Source organism: Rhipicephalus microplus, chromosome 8 (genome assembly GCF_043290135.1).
Source record: "Rhipicephalus microplus isolate Deutch F79 chromosome 8, USDA_Rmic, whole genome shotgun sequence".
Lineage (NCBI taxonomy): Eukaryota > Metazoa > Arthropoda > Arachnida > Ixodida > Ixodidae > Rhipicephalus > Rhipicephalus microplus.
Window position 1 is genome coordinate 127,126,018 of NC_134707.1, and position 18,382 is coordinate 127,144,399.

At 44.2% G+C, this 18,382-nt stretch overlaps 1 protein-coding gene across 2 annotated transcripts; it reads left to right on the plus strand.

Moving 5' to 3' along the window:
• Positions 1 to 231: 231 nt before the first annotated feature.
• Positions 232 to 17,617, plus strand: LOC142768743 (uncharacterized). Of its 2 annotated transcripts, none has more exons than XM_075870744.1 (4): positions 232 to 400; positions 11,865 to 11,964; positions 13,329 to 13,383; positions 17,438 to 17,617. In XM_075870744.1, exons 1-4 carry the CDS (start codon positions 342 to 344, stop codon positions 17,587 to 17,589), a joined length of 366 nt encoding a protein of 121 aa, XP_075726859.1. In that variant the 5' UTR covers positions 232 to 341; the 3' UTR covers positions 17,590 to 17,617. The 2 variants fall into 2 exon arrangements, 1 of the variants encoding a protein (XP_075726859.1); XR_012885424.1 differs by lacking the exon at positions 232 to 400 and adding an exon at positions 10,972 to 11,225.
• The last annotated feature ends 765 nt before the right edge of the window (positions 17,618 to 18,382 follow it).

Sequence of the window (18,382 nt, forward strand, 5' to 3'; positions counted from 1 at the left end):
CGGGGGGGGGGGGTGGCTTGCTTCAAATAATCCGGGTCAAATTTTTAGAAAATTAAGAAAGGATGCTAAAAATTTATAGAGAAAGAAAAAAATGAGTCTAAAAGAAATAGTTTTAAATAAAAAGAAAAGAACACACAGAAAAATTGGACTTAGAGGAGGAAACGAAGAGGAACATAAAGGCAAACAGCTCCTAAATCTCTTCATGTTTGGCACCACTAATCCGGAGCTGCTTCTATTTCTTATTTCTTTTCTTTTCAACAACTTAGGAAAACGGAGTGGTCATCTACAAATTCAGTGGTCCACTCTGCATTGCTACGCACCACAATATAGTGGCCGATTTCATGGATCTGTTTAAGTGTCAAGAAGCTATCGACAGCGCATCCACGGAAATTCAAGAAGTGTGAGTGAATCGATAATGACTACAGTGGCATTGCCGTTTCCATTCGTCATGTGGTTCACTCTGCCAGGAGAATTGGTTCTCTCTTACAGTGACGGGTGTATTTCTATATATAATATACATTGACGTACGTCAATCTGACTAGTACATCATCATTCAGGAGCTTTCTATAATGAATAATTGTTTGAGACTCTCAGGTATTCTTGAGTACTAAGCCATTGTTATAAAAAACAAGCTGTATTATTGTCATATCTCCTCTAACAGCTCTAACAGCTCGCAGAGGAGACATGACATGTATATTTGTAAGAGCTCTTAGAGAAAATGCAAAAATCATATGCCTTCTTTTATGGTATCTTCTCTTAGAGCTTGTCTAAAACCTCTCAAGCTTTCTATTCCCACCGTTCATTTACTGCGTTCAAGGCAATCGTACATTTTGTTTTAAAGTATGTATCTAATATTTTGCACCCTCACACTAGCAAAAATATTAACAATATGGAATATTTTCGTAATAAAGATATTAGATATACTGATAACAATTCAGGCTGTACTTAGAAAACATGATTATTAGTAAAAGCTTACTACAAAACAGATACAAAAAATAAATTATAAAATAAAAATTTTTATTTCAATTTGCTAAACGTTAGTTTAGGTAAGTATTGTCACACATACTTGATTCTTCTACAGGGTATAGCACAAGGCAGCGGCATGCCTTTATGCTGACTTCATTTTATTCCCGTAGGAACACATTTCATTATTCATTTTTTCCTAGGAAAATAATCGCATGGAAGAGTTTTAGTAACAATGTTGCTTCGCAAGCATTCATGAACCTTTTGCTGCGCCACTCTATCAATGAGTATACGAACTCTATGGCGTGTACTGCAGTTGTTCATTTCAATCAGTGTACAGTTTACTTTCCGCTAGCAATGATCTTCAAGGTAGCGTTGATGTCATTATATGATTTTATGCGTGTTTATTGCAATCATCGTCTTTGTTTCAAAGCCTGTGCTTATGTTACCTGATTTATTTCTATTTTTGTGTCTACATGTAAACTAAACAAGTGTATATTCACTCTGCTAAAAGTATGATTCAGAGTTGTGGTATTCACATTTGAAAAAAAAACGTACCATCCTTTTCAGAGGCGGTGTGTATAAATGTCGACCTTAATTTCAGAGGTGCGAGACGCACCACGCGTTTCTTCAAATGACTAGACACATAGTGTGCACATTTTACAGGCATTCCGAGTGGACAGCCAGCAATCGTTAAATTTTGATGTGCTTTATATTGCTGTAGAAGATCGTTTGTTAGAAACATTACCATGTTTGAAGATCATCCGATGTGACACTTTACAAAACCAGCCTCTAAAACATTATTATCCTTTTCCGTAAACGAGTAGAGTCCAGAAAAAAAAGGCAGTCCGTATTTTGGACATAGTGTCTGATTGTTTTTATGCACGGCTGGATGATGAGTAAACAAACAGACGTTTAAATATATGCCAATATAAAATGATTAGTAAAAGCTCGCAAAAAACACATTCTTTAACTTTTTTTAAAAACGTAATATTGGCCTTGGAGTACAATATTGCTGTGCAAAATTGAAGTATTGGCACACAGTAAATGCTAATTTGTTCCCGGAGGAAATGTGTGAGCCATATGTTTTCAAATATGCTTTGACAAAGTAGCCATCACAGGTAGTGAGGCCAACAAAAAAGAGTGAATTTTATATAATATTATAATGCAACAAAGGTTCTTGGGCGTCGTTAAAAGAACGAGTACCTTTTCGATGTTGTTGATAACCAAAGAGACCAAGCCACGCTTTAAAAGAATGTTTTTTTTTTCTTAGGCCACCCGAAAACCTCAACAGTGGTTTCAAAAAGGAAACGACCTGCTTTATTCATGACGACGCGAGTAATTTACACACGGCCAAGTTCAGCAGACGTTTGAGTTTATTACAACTGACGACTTTACAATTGACTCCGTGATACTTTAACGCATTTATTTTTTTAAAAAACTCCCTCTGTGGACTTAGATTGGAAAAATTCTCGGTTATCACTTAGAACGTTTTCATAAGAAAAACCGTACAGATATCTGTCTTATCTCTGGTTGCCGGTCACATACATGAAAGCATTTTTCTCTTAGAAATCCGTCATTACCTTGCAGCTTCCTGTAGAGCTAACGGGCTTCCATGCAGACTGCCATACATGTTGTGCACAGTTGTACTTATTGCTGCTGGCATTGTTTATGGATTGTGATGCGGAGCTTATTATTTGTCAATTAATAAAATAATCACATTCTCTGGAGATTAAGGTCATAAAGCTATGACATGAGCGTGAAGGACGCCGCTGTGGAGGTGTGCAGATTTCTTGATCACTTGAGGTTCTTTAAAGGGGCCCTGCCACAGCGTTTTAACCCTCGCATGCATGAATAAAGTCTAGAGAATAAAAAAATATTTTTGTAGTAAAAGAATTGCTAGAGGTCAAAAATATCTTGAAACATTTGACTTCAAGTAATTAAAAGCCTGTATTCCAGATTTGTGATGGGTCCCCATATGAAGACAACATGCTGTAAGCCGATATGAGTCGTTGGTATCAGTAAACATGAAATATATCGGGAACACAGAAATAAATATTGTCACGCACCAAGAGCCGTAGAGAAGGGACAGGAACAGCGGGGCAGAAAGACACGAGCGTGTATCTTCGAAACGAGGCGCTAACCACACTTCTTCTTCGTTCTCCTTGCCCTTTTCGGTTCGCTAGGGCTTGCCGGCTCACAACTCTAGGTGGCATTATTCCCCCTCCCATTAGAGCATCGACCCGATGCTCATACAGAAGGGGACAGCAGGGTCGGTAATGGAGAAAAAAAAGAGAGAAACGGTAGCTATAGTGCACAGGGCATATGCAGGTGCAAAAAAAATTGTCTGAGGTTGGTCATAAGAGAAAAAAAAAACATTAACAGAGTTCACAGTTCGTTCGAGACCCAACGGGCAATGTAAAAAAAACGAAAATGTTTGCTTCCCGGGCATAATAAGGCGAGTATCACCGCGTAATATAAGGTTTTAGGCGGACGACATGCACAATCTCTGTTCGTGGTGAGTGGCGCTGTGTCGTTGCCGAGCCTCCGTCTGGAATAACTTGATAGTTGACCTCGTTCAACCGCCGCAATACTTTGTAGGGTCCGAAGTACTTGCTCAGGAGTTTTTCGCTCAGACCTCGCCGTCTAACAGGAGTCCAAACCCACACTTGGTCGCCAGGTTGGTAGGAGACTTGTCGGTGGTGGATATTGTACCTTCGGGCGTCTTCACATTGCTGCAATCTTATGTGCACGCGAGCTAATTGACGTGCTTTCTCTGCACGCTGAATGTAATCGTCGACATCAGGAGTTAGTAGCTCGTGCTGGTCGATGTCACAAGGAATCATAGCGTCTAGCATGGTTTGCACGTCTCTACCGTAAACGAGGCGGAAGGGTGCGAACCTTGTCGTTTCCTGGGTTGCGGTGTTGTACGCAAACGTTACGTATGGCAGGAATTCGTCCCACGTTTTATGCTGCACATCCACGTATATAGAAATCATGTCCGCCAGCGTTTTGTTCAGCCTTTCTGTTAAGCCGTTACTCTGGGGTGGTATGCGGTTGTCTTGCGGTGGTTCGTGTAACTGAGCTTGAAGATGTCGTCCAACAGTTTTGCCGTAAACGCTGTCCCTCGGTCAGTGATGATGAATGACGGGGCACCGTGACGAGGCACAATGTGGTGCATGAAAAACTGGGCGACTTCAGATGCTGTACCGCGTGGCATTGGCTTCGTTTCAGCATAACGCGTCAAGTAATCAGTTGCGACGATGATCCACTTGTTTCCGGAGTGAGACATAGGAAACGGTCCAAGAAGGTCCATCCCAACTTGGTCAAACGGCGTACGCGGTAGATCGATGGGTTGTAAGAGGCCTGCAGGCTTCACAGGTGGTGACTTGCGACGCTGACATTCGAGGCATCCTTTCACGTAGCGTTTGACACAAGCTGCGAGTTTTGGCCAGAAATATAGCTTTCGAATCCGGTCGAGTTTCCGTGAGTATCCCAGGTGGCCGGATGTCGGCTCTTCGTGGCAGGCTAATAGGATGTCATCACGAAGGTCATGAGGGACGACTAGAAGATAAGATCTGCTGCCAACACCAGTGTTTTTCTTGTATAATATGTCGTGTCGTAAGCAAAATGACAGCAACGTACGGGAAAGGGGACGAGGAACAGACGCGGTGCTGCCTTCTAAATGATCGATGATGGGTCTTAACTCGGGGTCCGCTCGTTGCTTACTGAGGAGGTCCGCCCCACTGAGAGTCCCCAGGAAGGTGCTGTCGTCTTCTACAGCCGTATGGTCGGACTCCAGAGGTGCTCGTGATAGCGTGTCGGCGTCTTCATGCTTTCCACCAGACTTGTATACAATGGTGGTATCGAACTCCTGAAGTCGCAGACTCCATCGCGCTAATCGCCCAGAGGGGTTTCGGAGGTTAGCCAACCAACATAAAGCGTGGTGATCACTCACAACTTTGAATGGGCGCCCATATAGATAAGGCCTGAACTTTGTAATCGCCCATATTACCACGAGACATTCCTTCTCTGACGTTGAATAGTTGGTTTCGGCACGTGATAGAGTGCGGCTCGCGTAGGCAATCACACGTTCAATCCCATCTTGTGTTTGCAGCAGGATAGCTCCGAGACCAATGTTGCTTGCGTCAGTGCGCACCTCTGTGTCAGCGTCCTCATCGAAATGACCGAGTAAAGGAGGGGAACACAATCGATGTTGCAGTTCCGCAAAGGCAGTCGCTTGTTCGTCAGTCCACTGAAATGGGGTGTCGTCACGCGTAAGTCTGATGAGAGGCTCCGCAACCTTAGAGAAGTTTTCAATAAAACGGCGATAGTAGGCGCAGAGCCCCAGAAATCGCCGAAGACTTTTTTTGTCTGTCGGAGCTAGAAAAAAGGCCACAGCGGCAGTCTTCTCGGGATCGGGCCGAACGCCTGCAGCGCTCACAACGTGACCGAGGAACTTCAGTTCATTGTAGCCGAAATTGCATTTCTCTGGCTTGAGGGCAAGGTCAGCGGATCGTATGGCTTCAAAAACACTCCGAAGGCGATAAAGGTGCTCGTCAAACGTTTTTGAAAAGACAACGACATCATCTAGATAGACGAGGCAACTTTTCCACTTGAGGTCAGCGAGAACGGTATCCATCATTCGTTGGAATGTGGCCGGAGCGGAACAGAGGCCGAATGGGAGCACTCGGAACTCATACAGGCCGTCAGGAGTTACAAACGCCGTTTTTTCGCGGTCACGTTCATCGACTTCAATTTGCCAATAACCACTTTTGAGGTCGATTGAAGAAAAGTACTTTGCTCGCCTCAGCCTGTCAAGAGAATCGTCCACTCGAGGCAACGGGTACACGTCTTTCTTTGTGACGTTATTCAGCTTCCTATAATCGACACAAAAGCGAAGTGTACCATCCTTCTTCTTTACAAGGACCACTGGCGATGACCAAGGGCTACTTGATGGCTGTATTACACCGTCTTGAAGCATTTCCTTCACTTGCTTTTGAATCGCGCGTCGTTTGGTTGGTGAAATGCGGTAAGGCTGTTGCCGTATAGGATGCGCGTCGCCGTAGGTGATAATACGGTGTTTGGTAATCGATGTTTGGCGGATTCTCGATGAACGTGCGAAATAGGCGTGGAATTCTATCAACAGGTCGTTAAGCCTTCGTTTGTTTTCGTCAAAAAGCGCTGGATTTATGTCGACGCCCAGGAGAGGTGCTTCGGTGTTATCGGTTGCCACGGAAGCAAAACACTCAGTCACATTAGTTACTGGGTAGGCATAGGCGATGACAGTACCAGGGAAAAGGTGTCGGCACTCGTAGCTGAAGTTCGTAACAAGTACCTCGCAATGGCCATCCTGAAGGTCTACTAGGCTTCGTGCTACGCAGACACTTTGGGAAAAGAGCAGGGATCGATTGCTCTCCGCCACCATTTCACCGTGTTCTGATTTGTTACCAGCCACTTGAACCATAACAGTTGAGCGCGGTGGTATCGTCACAGCATCGTCAATTACCCGCAGACATACTCGATTGTGGTCGGGATTATGCTCTGGTGTGGCGCTTTTTGTTGAGAACGTGACGAGGCGTTGTCGAATGTCGATGATAGCACCGTGCTCCCTCAGGAAGTCCATGCCAATGATCAGGTCTCGAGAACACTGACGGAGAACGCTCAAGCTGATAACAAAGGTTGAACCACGAATCTGTATTCGTGCTGTGCAAACGCCGAGTGGCATGACGATGTGCCCGCCAGCAGTACAAATTGGCCTGAGGTTCCAAGGCATCATCACTTTTTTTAGAAGAGCAGCCTGTTTTTCACTTATTAGAGAAAAATCCGCACCCGTGTCAACTAAAGCAGTGACTTTGCGACCGTCGAGCAGCACTGGAATATCTAATGAAACCTTTTCGGAACCAGCTGGTGTCGTCGTCGTCGGGGAATCTTCAGTTTGCGGAAGCGTCGGTAGGAGGCCTTGAACTTGTCCAGTATGAGCGGCCTCACCTCCGAAGGTCGCTGTGGTTAGTTTTCCCGGCGCGGACTGGGGGACCGACCCTGCGCCACGCTCGAATAGGTGCGGCGATTAGGAGAAAATCGCCGCGGTGACGGGGAGCGTGACTGGTGCAAGGATGACGAAGTTCCGCGCTGTTGAGCCACATACTCTTCAATATCAGGGGGCCGCTGACCGAACCTAGGTGGTGGTGAGTTCGTCGAAAATCCGCGTAGTCCAAGTTGCCGGTAAGAACAGTGTCGGTAAAGGTTCCCAGCTTCGCTACAGTGGAAGCAGAGAGGACGTCGATCAGGCGCACGCCAGACGTCCGATTTTCGCGGGATCGGGCGAGGTGCGCTGTAATATGGCGCCGCTTGGACCGTCTGCAGCATGGCTGGGGCCACGGTGGGATGCGGGATTGCGGGTGTTACAGGTTGCTGCAAAGCTTGAACATACGACATGCGGGGGAAGTCACCGGGTGGTTGATAATCACGCATGCAAGATGGTTCTCTTAAAGCATGCTGGACTTCATCTCGGACAACGCTGGAGAACGAAGAGGTAGGGGGCTGCGAGGGCACTGACAGCTTCTGGAGTTCTTCGCGGATGACTGAACGTATGAGCTCTCGGAAAAAATCCATTTGGCCACCGAAAGCTCCAAAGTAGTCCGTAGTTGAAGGATTGACGTGCCGCTCGTATGACGGGGCCCGGTGCCTAAGGGTGCTTTCGATGGTGACAGCTTCCGTAAGAAATTCTGACACAGTCTTGGGTGGACTGCGTACAAGCCCACCGAAAAGTTGCTCTTTCACCCCGCGCATGAGGTACCGTACCTTCTTTTCTTCTGGCATACCGGGGTCAGCTCGGTGGAAGAGGCGCGTCATTTCCTCGACATACATCGCAACCCCTTCATTTGGTAGTTGTATGCGGGACTGCAGATCGCGCTCAGCTCTCTCCCGACGGTCAGGGCTTGCATATGTCGCAAGAAGTCGGCGTTTGAATTCTTCTCATGATGTAAGAATACCTGCCCGGTTCTCGTACCAGACACGTGCGCCGTCCAAAAGACTGAAATAGACGTGCCGCAGTTTGTCTGCGTCGTCCCACTGGTTGTGCACGGCAATGAACTCGTAATGAACAAGCCAATCTTCCACATCCTCAAGTACAGTGCCATGAAAAGGATTTGGCGTTCGCGGTGTGAGTAAGATGCAATGGAGCGGCGTTGTGCCGTTCGCACCGGTTGGGTTGGTGTCGGCATGGCTGGTCGGAGCTGCCATGTTGTTTGCGAGCAGTCCAAACTCAGGAGATTGCCCTCGGATCCTTCTGCTGGCGCGGTGCACAGGAGTGACCACCGGTACGATGCTTGTGTTCCTGGTATGTGGAGGGGTACGGTGCATAGATCACCCAGCACTTCCACCAGTTTGTCACGTACCAAGAGCCGTAGAGAAGGGACAGGAACAGCGGGGCAGAAAGACACGAGCGTGTATCTTCGAAACGAGGCGCTAACCACACTTCTTCGTTCTCCTTGCCCTTTTCGGTTCGCTAGGGCTTGCCGGCTGACAACTCTAGGTGGCAATATGCACATTTCAATATTAAATGCTGACGATCTGTCTTGAAAAGTTCACTTACGCGCTGTGGAAGTACTGGAGGCACTCGCGAAAGCGCGTTGCAGCGACCGCGAAGATGTGTTCCTGGGGCAGCCAAGAATTTGACAGCAGCTGACGTACTTCTGTTTGCTTTTCTATAAAAAATTGCGCCCGTCACTGAACCAAGTTTTCCAGGTGTATTTGGTGCAGAACTCAATGGCAGCTGAGTTCATATTTTATGGCAGCTGGTGGCATATTTTTGAATGACCGCCCTCGTCGCTTCGAACTCTCTGCCACTTCACTACGAAAATGCGCGCCTTCGCTACGAGACTTCCAAGCTTTACAGTCATTACAGTGTTCTACCCCTTTGTTCCCCATCCACAAAACCCAGGCATTCACAACTGCTGAATTTAGTAGATGGAAGAAGATTGTCAAGTAGAACTTCTTGTTCTAGACATCAAATATATACCTTCCATTCAAGGAATCCATAGGATCAACGCTTTTTATGTGTTTGTTCTCATCACTTTCTTCTTGTGAGCTGCTGAAAGTTCTAAGGCGGTTAGTAGCCGCTCCCAATCACCCACTTCAGAAGGGTCATCAGGGTCAGACGCAGCCCAAAAGAGCACCGTTTTCTTCCGTGGATGGTCCGCTCATAGAACACTTCTGGAAAGTATTGTTTTACTCACGGTCTAGGCTATAGAGAAACGTGCCGACATTCAAGAACTCCCGCCAAAGCATACTTGACCGCGCACGAAAAACGCGGGAAAATAGAAGCGCTTTCAGCGCATGCCTAGTTTTTGTGGGCATGTTTCATTTTTCTTTAAGTGGCGCTCCTGGTGATCTAAAACGTTCATGCATAATGTCCCCACTTGTGGACGCTTGTTCTATTCTTTCTACAGAGCCCACAGCGGAGAGATAAACGTCAACAGAAGGAACTAGTATAATTCGATAGTTTTTCAACGGAAATATTTTAGTTCAAAACCACTATAGCCCGTCGAGCAATTATCTTTTTTTTTGTTTTTACAAACATTCGGTGAACTGAAAGGAGTTTACTCTCTGTAATAGTCTGGAGCTGCAAGAAACATGGGCAGTGAGCGCCATGTTTGTTTTATGTTTGTGTGTAAACCACACAATTTTTTGTGCGTGTAATCACGGCACAGCACATGCGAAGTACCACTATGCATCATGATGATGACGAATACGCTAATGACGATGAAGAACAAGCGCGTTCCAAACCACATAATTTCCTTCTTCTGCAACGGCAGAGCATAGTTTCCTAAAATTAACTAGAGGGGACTCTGGAGCTGAGATCGTTCAGTGACCACATTTGCCTAGTCTTCGTACTTGCGGCTTCATTTATTGCTGTGTTTCGGTTTTGTTTTGAAAGAAATATTCAACCCTTTTGAACTTCATAACCCGATTTCGAAAGGTAAGTATAAAAATATAAGATGGTGAAGCGCGACCGCCAAACATTTTCTAATAATTGTTTTGTGAGAAAACAACTTCAAGCCACACGAACACATGTGCAGCCATAAGCAGGACAGAAGGATGAATATTAGACAAATGTGTGTACTACCCATCATTCCCATGCTCGCTGAAGCGCCATGTGTTGCAGCTACCATACAATAGCGGCAGAGTTTTCTCTATCGTATATTAGAAAACTCTATGCGGCACAGCACATCCAATGTGCCCATTGTACGTCCAGACGACGACAATGATGTCGATGGAGAAGAAGATGAAGAACAAATGTGTTCGAGACCATTGAGTCTTTTTCTTACGTGACAGCGCTAAGCTTCCGAAATGCTTGCTTGCAATAGGGTAAAGGTAATTTGAATAAATTCAAAGATGTGAGCATTTGAGCTATTGCTGGAATAAACAGTGGTGTGTATCTCGCCAGTTAGAAGTCACTTATACCACATTGCGCTGTGCAGTTCCACAACTAAATTACCTTAACAAAGCTCGACTCAAGGCGTCACCGCTATGCAATTGGTGCAACGAAATTAAAACAAATGAACATTTCTTTTTATTCTGCCATCGCTATTCTTATCAGAGAAAAAGATTTTTAGTAGCCCCATTACAAAAGCTAGGAATACAAGTAAATGCACCAGTGATTTTATCACTTTGCGGAACTTCATTTGGTTACAGCCACAGGGATCTATGCTCCACTGTATCTGATTACATCAACGCAACTAAAAGATTACCGTGCTAGTGAACCCCAACCTTTTCAGATCTTTCGTTTATAATTCGTAGTAATGTCTATCAAAAACAAGAGATGGTTTGACCACTTGCTCAGCAAATGTTTTTTGTTTTTTTGGTAGTATTATTTTTAAACTACTTTTTCAGATTGGCTTCAATTTCATTTTAGCTTCATTTAAGTATCCTGCCGCCCGGTTCTTGCCCCATCCCCCTCTGTGGGTGAGCGCCATCCATAAGAGGTCATCATCATCATCTTCTGCCTAGAAAGTGGACCGAATGACGACCAATAAAACAACACCGCATGTACTGTCCACACGTGTTGTCACTCATCTGTATGTAGAGTGGGCAACGTACAGCGTAATCATATTTGCCCTAATGATTCCCCAGAGCTTCATCCACACACCATCATTCACTTCATGGGTACGGTGTGGCTTTTGTCTTTTTTCATTCAAACGCACGGCTTTCCAGTGCGATCACGCGCGGACACGTCGCAACCTCCCATGACAGCCCCAGTAAGTACTGAATGAGCTACGCTCAAACAATCTACTGGCGACACTTAGGCCTGCAGCGCAATTAATCTTGAGTGTGTTGCATTATTTGTTAAAAGAAGAGCAAGTGAATTTAGGGTTAGTTCTAAATTCCTGGTCTGGTTGGAGTATGGACTACCCATCAGCAGTGTTTTCTGACCATGCTAAAAAAGCGGGACCTTTCAGTGGGCCCCTTTATTGTGCACCTTATTTTAAGTACAGGAGCCTGAAGCGCCTTGACCTTCGGTCGCCGCCCGGGCTAGGACCCGATCGCACAACGTTCTCTTCAGCATTCAAGCACGAAAACCACTGGGCGAGCGCGGCGCATTCTTGTTACGTCAGACGCTTGTATACTCTTAGCAAAGCTGTCTTGGTATGTGCAATTTTTAGATTAGTTTCTAGTTGTTTGTTTCATTTACCTCAATAGACTTTTCTTTGCAATGATGTTCGTAGTGCTAACTCTACAGTCTTACTGATTACATTGCCCAATTGAGCTTTCCCTGCACGACAAAAATGAATGAGGCTCAATCATTCAAACGTCACTGCAATTTAGATGTCTTTTTTTTATCGGCTGTGCAGATTGCAATAATAAAATAACATGTATTTCCACCTGTTTTACTTCAGTGAACAGGGAAACGGCAAACAAAGAGCCACGTGTGTCATTGTTGTGGATTGCTCGGCCATTGGCTTCATCGACTCATGCGGTCTTCATGCACTAGAACACGTAAGTGCTATTATTTTTGTATGTTTGAATGGCATACTACATGGGTAATCAACAATTTTGGCAGTCATTTCGTCTTAGTGCGTAACAAGCAAGGAGCGAATAAGCACTGAGGTGGAGGGGAAATGCATATGCGCAGTGGCATGCACAGTATCAATGAGTCAATCAGCGCTTTCACACATTAACAGAGATGTACACCATACGTAAGACACACACATCTTTATTGCCCACTGTTAGGCATTGAAAGTATTCATGGCCTATGTGGTGAAGCATCTGACAGCGTACTGGCACAGTTCCCAAATTGCAAAAGCAGTTATAGTGATCCGTCCAAGGTGAAGATAATGTAACGATTAGAAAAACTGACAACAAACCACTTAGAACATAAAACGGCAAGAAATCGATAGATTTATAATAAATAGTGCCTTCTAATTTGATGAAAGTTTATCTTGGTCCACTGTTCTACTTAGAGCCAACGGCTTGCCTCGTTTGCTGTTCCTTGTTTTGAAGTTGGCATCTAATTCGAAGACGCTTTGTCGTTAGGTACTATAGGTAGAGCGCTTTTGAAGTTGGAAACACCATAACGGTCTAGTGCATGTAAATCATTATCTTAAATCTTTATTTTCAAATGTCGTCAACTGCATTTTTGGAGAGATTGACTCGAAAAGATTGGACTTTACTGCCTGGCCCAAAATCGGAAAGAATAGATTTTACATTTCAAAAATAAAGGACCACCACACTCTACTGTAAGTGATGACGCGAATACTTTTTTATATATCTGAGGATTCGCTGGATGCAAGGCTTGTAGGGATACGTAGGGCTCCGATTGTGTCATCAAAAGTTCATATTCTATAGCTAGTCAGGCACCTGTGAAATCTGAGCTGTTTCAGCGAGAGAGGTTCTTTGTTTTCAAAGGCCATTGAAATTAGTTGCCTTGAAGCTGGAAGGAGGTGTATTCCAACTGCGGATTCTTCCTATTTTAAGTGACATGTGTCCATGAATTCCAAGACTGTTGGTGCGAAATGATCTGACAAGTGCACACTAAATAAAAAAATTGTGCTTAGTTAGTATGCGCCAGTTCACACAATATCATCTTCTGCTAGATAAAGTCGCTAATTGTCTAAAAGAATATTATTTCCAACGGGTGCTCTGGCACTGTCTTTTGAACACAATGCAATTGTGGAGATTGTCTGCACAGCCGTTCTGAAAAGTTTTCAGCGTGTGAATAAACTGTTAGGACGTTTGTGTTCTATCCTGCCTCGTGGCTGCCACCACGAGAAGAGTTTTCTCTTCAATAAATGTAACGTAACACAGTTACCCTAATACATCTGCTGGTTTTATTAACGCCGTCAATATTTTTATGTTTCAAGGTTGCCGATATGTGCACCGACAACAAGTGCGTTCTTTATCTGGCATCTTTGCGAGGTGAGTAACACAGTAGCTGAGCGTTGAAAGATTCGTATTTGGGGCATCCACTAAATATGGCGGAAAAAAATCATATCAGGGATTATTTCCACAGCATCAGCTGCGTTAACACTCTTCATCACCGACGCAGCGCCTTGCAAAAGCTTTGATATTCTGATAATCAGCCAAGGCAGTATACTATTTACTGTTATTTATTTATTTATTTATTTATTTATTTGCTTCTTCGTTTGTTTGTTGTGTGTTTAACGATACTGCTGCTAGTTGATTCTCAATCAGTATAGTATAGCTTATTATTTAAAAGTAGCGTACAAGACGACAACTCGAAACAAAGACCGCTTCACAACCATCTAGTAACTGAAAGGTTTGCTGTAACCCCAATACAATTTCCATAAAAAATACACAAGGGCGAGCGTGTGCACGCCCTTGTGTATTTGTGTACTTGTGGTTGTAAATACACAACCGTGCGTGTGGATTATGCCGATTTGAAAAAAAGACGCGATCAGGGTGACATTTGCACCTTTTGCTAATTTACATTGCTTTTCAAGCTGTTGAAGTTTTAAGCAATAAGCAAAAAGCAAAATGAAGTGCATGCTACGATCATTGACAACTCTAGCATCCATTTTTACTGCCAGGTTCAAAGTTTGATACAAACAGCACGCTGTTTCTCAATCATTTCACGTCCGTTTTTTTTCCACGAGCCATAAGACAACATCACTGTTTTTAACAACGCAGTCGTTTAAGTCACCCGCAAAATCCATGGTGACCACAGAAAATCACGGGTGGATATGCGCCACCGGCATTGGGTTAGCCCTTTGAACGAGCGCAACAGAAGCGAGCACCTGTTATGCACTGTCGAGCTCGGTGTGCTGTACGCTCTATACAGAGACAATCACCTGCAGTCACTCTCGCTCGCTTTGATGACAGACCAACATCGTTGGTAATTTTTATTGATTGTCATTCCCTAAAAGTCTTCAAGAATTCAAGCAAACAAGGCGTTCCTAAAGTTGTTAAGGTGATACGTCACCAGTAGGGATGATTTCTCAATGCTTGTCTACGACAGCACGCCACCAACGTAAAAAGCAAGCACGGTAGCAATTTAGCTATCCACTGCGCGGACTGTGGGTGCTATCTGCTGCTGAAAAGAGTGAAAGTGTTGCGTAGATATGAAGACAGTGCGGATTGTCCAATTTTCGAAATGTACACGGTGAGGTGCAAAGGGGCCAATTTTATCACTGCCTCTTCTTAACTGGCAGGGGATTCCATTATCTCGGACAATTATCAGAAGGCTCATGGACCAACGTCAATAATTGAATGATTGATTGATTGATTGATATGTGGGCTTTAAAGTCCCAAAACTACCATATGATTATGAGAGATGCCGTAATGGAGGGCTCCGGAAACTCTGACTACCTGCGGTTCTTCAACATGCGCCCAAATCTGAGCACACGGGCCAACAGCATTTTCGAGTCCATCGAAAATGCAGCTGCCGCAGCCGGCATTTGATCCTGTGACCGGTGGGTAAACAGCCACTAGACCACCTCGGTGGGGCATGGTCCAATGTCATAATCGCATAAATGCGCATAAGTTCTCCTGCTTACCTGGTTTCCCTACCTTCAATTTTACCGCCCTCTTTTTAAATGTTAACGCACAACGAAGCAACTGTTGACAGTCAGCGCATGCCCTTGTTCTCGCGTCATGTGTTGTCTCGTATTCCCATGAATCCTTACCAACAAGCTCCCACCAACACCCTCCTAAGGTCTAAAGAGTTGCACGCGCAGCTTTATATCCAGGCTATACCATATCGCGCACAGGTCTGCGGCTCCGCTCTGGGATGTGTGTGTTTGTGTTTGCTCCCTTTCTATCGTTCTTTATTCTTTGAAGCCCTCCATCCCTTTCCTAGCTTGGACGAAATTACATATCAGTCATCCGAAGTGATTTACATCTCTGCCTTAACTGCTCCATCGTTTTTCTGCTTGCCAAAGTGGAGCGCGTGACACATACGAAAAAGTGAGAGAAATAAAGGAATAAAAGTGAAACTAGAGCAAGGAAAATGAAAAGAAGAAAAAGTGATAAAAATAAGGATGAAGAGAAAGAAAAGAAAGAAGCATTCGGAAAAAAGGCAAGGAAAAGCTTAAAGAGAAAGAAAGACAAGAAAGGAAAAGCAGGGAGATATAAACAAGTGTAGAAAGGCTGAGAAAGACAAAGCAAGCGAAGAAAAACATTGATGGAAAGATACCCGGAAATAGACACAAAAAGCATAGAGCAATACAAGATCAGAGAGAACAAAATAAGGCTAAACAAAGAAAACGAGGGAAGGAAAACAAAGAAAAAATAAGAAAGGAATTAAGGGACCAAAAGAAATTAAGAAAGAAATAGCATGAAAGAGCCCCGCCGCAGTGGTCTAGTGGCTAAGGTACTCGGCTGCTGACCCGCAGGTCGCGAGTTCGAATCCCGGCTGCGGCGGCTGCATTTCCGATGGAGGCGGAAATGTTGTAGGCCCGTGTGCTCAGATTTGGGTGCACGTTAAAGAACCCCAGGTCGTCGAAATGTCCGGAGCCCTCCACTACGGCGTCTCTCATAATCATATGGTGGTTTTGGGACGTTAAATCCCACATATCAATCAAATAGCATGAAAGAGAAAGAAACAGCTAAAGAGACAAAGGAAGGATTACAGGTAATGGAGAGCAACAGCTGAAAAAAACAGACAATGTAAAAAAGAGAAGAAAATAAAAAAGAAGTTGACCAGATCCACTTTTCCTTCGAGCATAAACTAATAATTGTAGATAGGGTTTTACAGCCCAAAAATACAATATGATTATGCGTGACATCGTAGTGGAGGGTTCCCAAAAATTCGACCATTTGGTGTTCTTTCATGTGCACTGACATCGCACAGTACGTGGGTCTCCACCGTTTTGCCCCCATCGAGATGCGCCTGCCATGACCGGGATCGAGCCTGTGACCATCGAATCAGGAGCCGAGCACCCTAGCCACAAATCCACCAAATCGGGCCTATAGCTTTCAGGCTTGGCAACAGTAGTGGGAAGCTGCTACAAGTAATTTCAATTGGCTATCGCAAATCATCATGATCCTGATGGCCTTTAGGTATGGCTCACACGCACTCTAGGGGATTGGCCCAGAAACGTAGAAATACCACCTTGCAAAGAATGAGGCATTAGCTTTCAAAATATTATGCTAACATTAGCTTTAAAGGAAGCACACGTCAGTGAAAAAAATTTATTTGTTTTTGTAAGAAAGGGAATTGCTCTTTAAAAACGAAGCAAGTGCTAGCAGCGTAAGAAATACGACGTTATACAAGCGCGAAACAAACGAGTACAAGAACAGAAAACACAGGATACAACGCTGTATTCTTTCTTTGCTCCTCTCATTCTTGTTTTTGTGGCGCTAATGTTTGTTCGAGATGGAAGCATACTAACTCACCCAATTGACTGTTCTGATGGCTTACGACGAATTACTAATAACAAGTTCTTCCCACAATAAAGCTTGATTGTATTTTTCAACTTCAACTGATCAGAAGAGGCAAGAAAAAAGAGAAAAGTACAAACAATGTCGACGTAATAGTGTCAGGCTTCAATACATCACGAACCGACTTAAATTTCGGATGGTACAACAACGTGATGTAGTCGTTTATTCACAGATGCCTGTTGAGCACCATTGCCCGTTTCGTCCAAGCCCGTTTAGTGAATGCGCACGCACTCATAGCTATTTATTGACTCCACAAATTATTTTTAGAAGCTGGCATTCCTGTTTCCAGTGCCATGTAGATGAAACATTCACCATGCTGTAGTTAACAGTGAAAGCTGCTCCTGCTCATGTTGGTGATCATGACGTGAATATTTTTATTACACTATTGAATGGGAGATATTGGTTCATTTATGAGGACATGGCTTATTCCTTGCATTTACAAAACTAAATAAATAGCAAGTATGTCAGAAATTACGGTACTCATTAGCTGTCTAGGAGTCCTAAAGCAATTTTATCTAACATGTCATGAGCCAAATCGTGTTGTGAATAAGTTTTTTTTTTCTCTTTCTAGATACCGTACTGAGCGTCATCGAAATTCAAAAGACCATATTGGAGAAGATTGGACTGGAGCACATCACCCCTACTATACAAGACGCAATCGCACTGGCCAATTGCCGGCTGCGTTCACAAATAATCAGCTTTGACGAAGAATCCCACCTATAGTGGAAAATAAAATTTACTGCCTCCAGTGTTTCTAAGACATCTTCATTATTTGGATAACTTAAAGGCCGGTAGTTGACGCTTCCGCGAACACGCGGGCCCAATATAGCAGCGCAGCACGTCGCCTGGAATTGAAAATAAATTTAAACGTTAGCTGAAAATGTTTCTGTTTTCCCGATTAATATTACCAAAGGCTCCAAATCTCTACCATTTAGGCCACATACGAGCCATCTGACTGATTACTTCATAGCACACTGGGAAGTGACTGGGGCCACAGAGGGAGGTCATGACTTGTCTACACTTGCGAGAACGATCACATTGAAAAGCCACAAATTTGAGGGGAAAAGAAAAAAAGAAAAACGTGATCAAGGTCACGAAGAGCGCGTGACTCATTTTCTTACACATTGTCATCCTTTCTTACTTCGCTTCCAGCGCTTTCGTCGGGACGAGAGAAGGAAGAACGCGATTGCTGCTTGTGACAATTGTTTGTAACGCTGCTCGAGCAGGACAAATTCACAATTTTACCGCAATGGCGTTAAAGAGCACGTGTCACAGAAAACCCGCTGCTAGTGTCCATAATCGATATTGCCCGAAATAATAAAAAACTAAAACAAACACAAATGTCTCGATGGGATTCGAACCCGGGTCCACTGCGTGCCAGCTTAGAATTTTACCGCTGACCCACACCAGTTTTTCTGTTTTTGTTTTGTGCTTGGGACTCATTCGCAAACTTGCTTTAGGCAAGCTTGATGTCGTTAAAGGAATCTCGTTAGTATGAGAAATAAAGTGTTTTAGA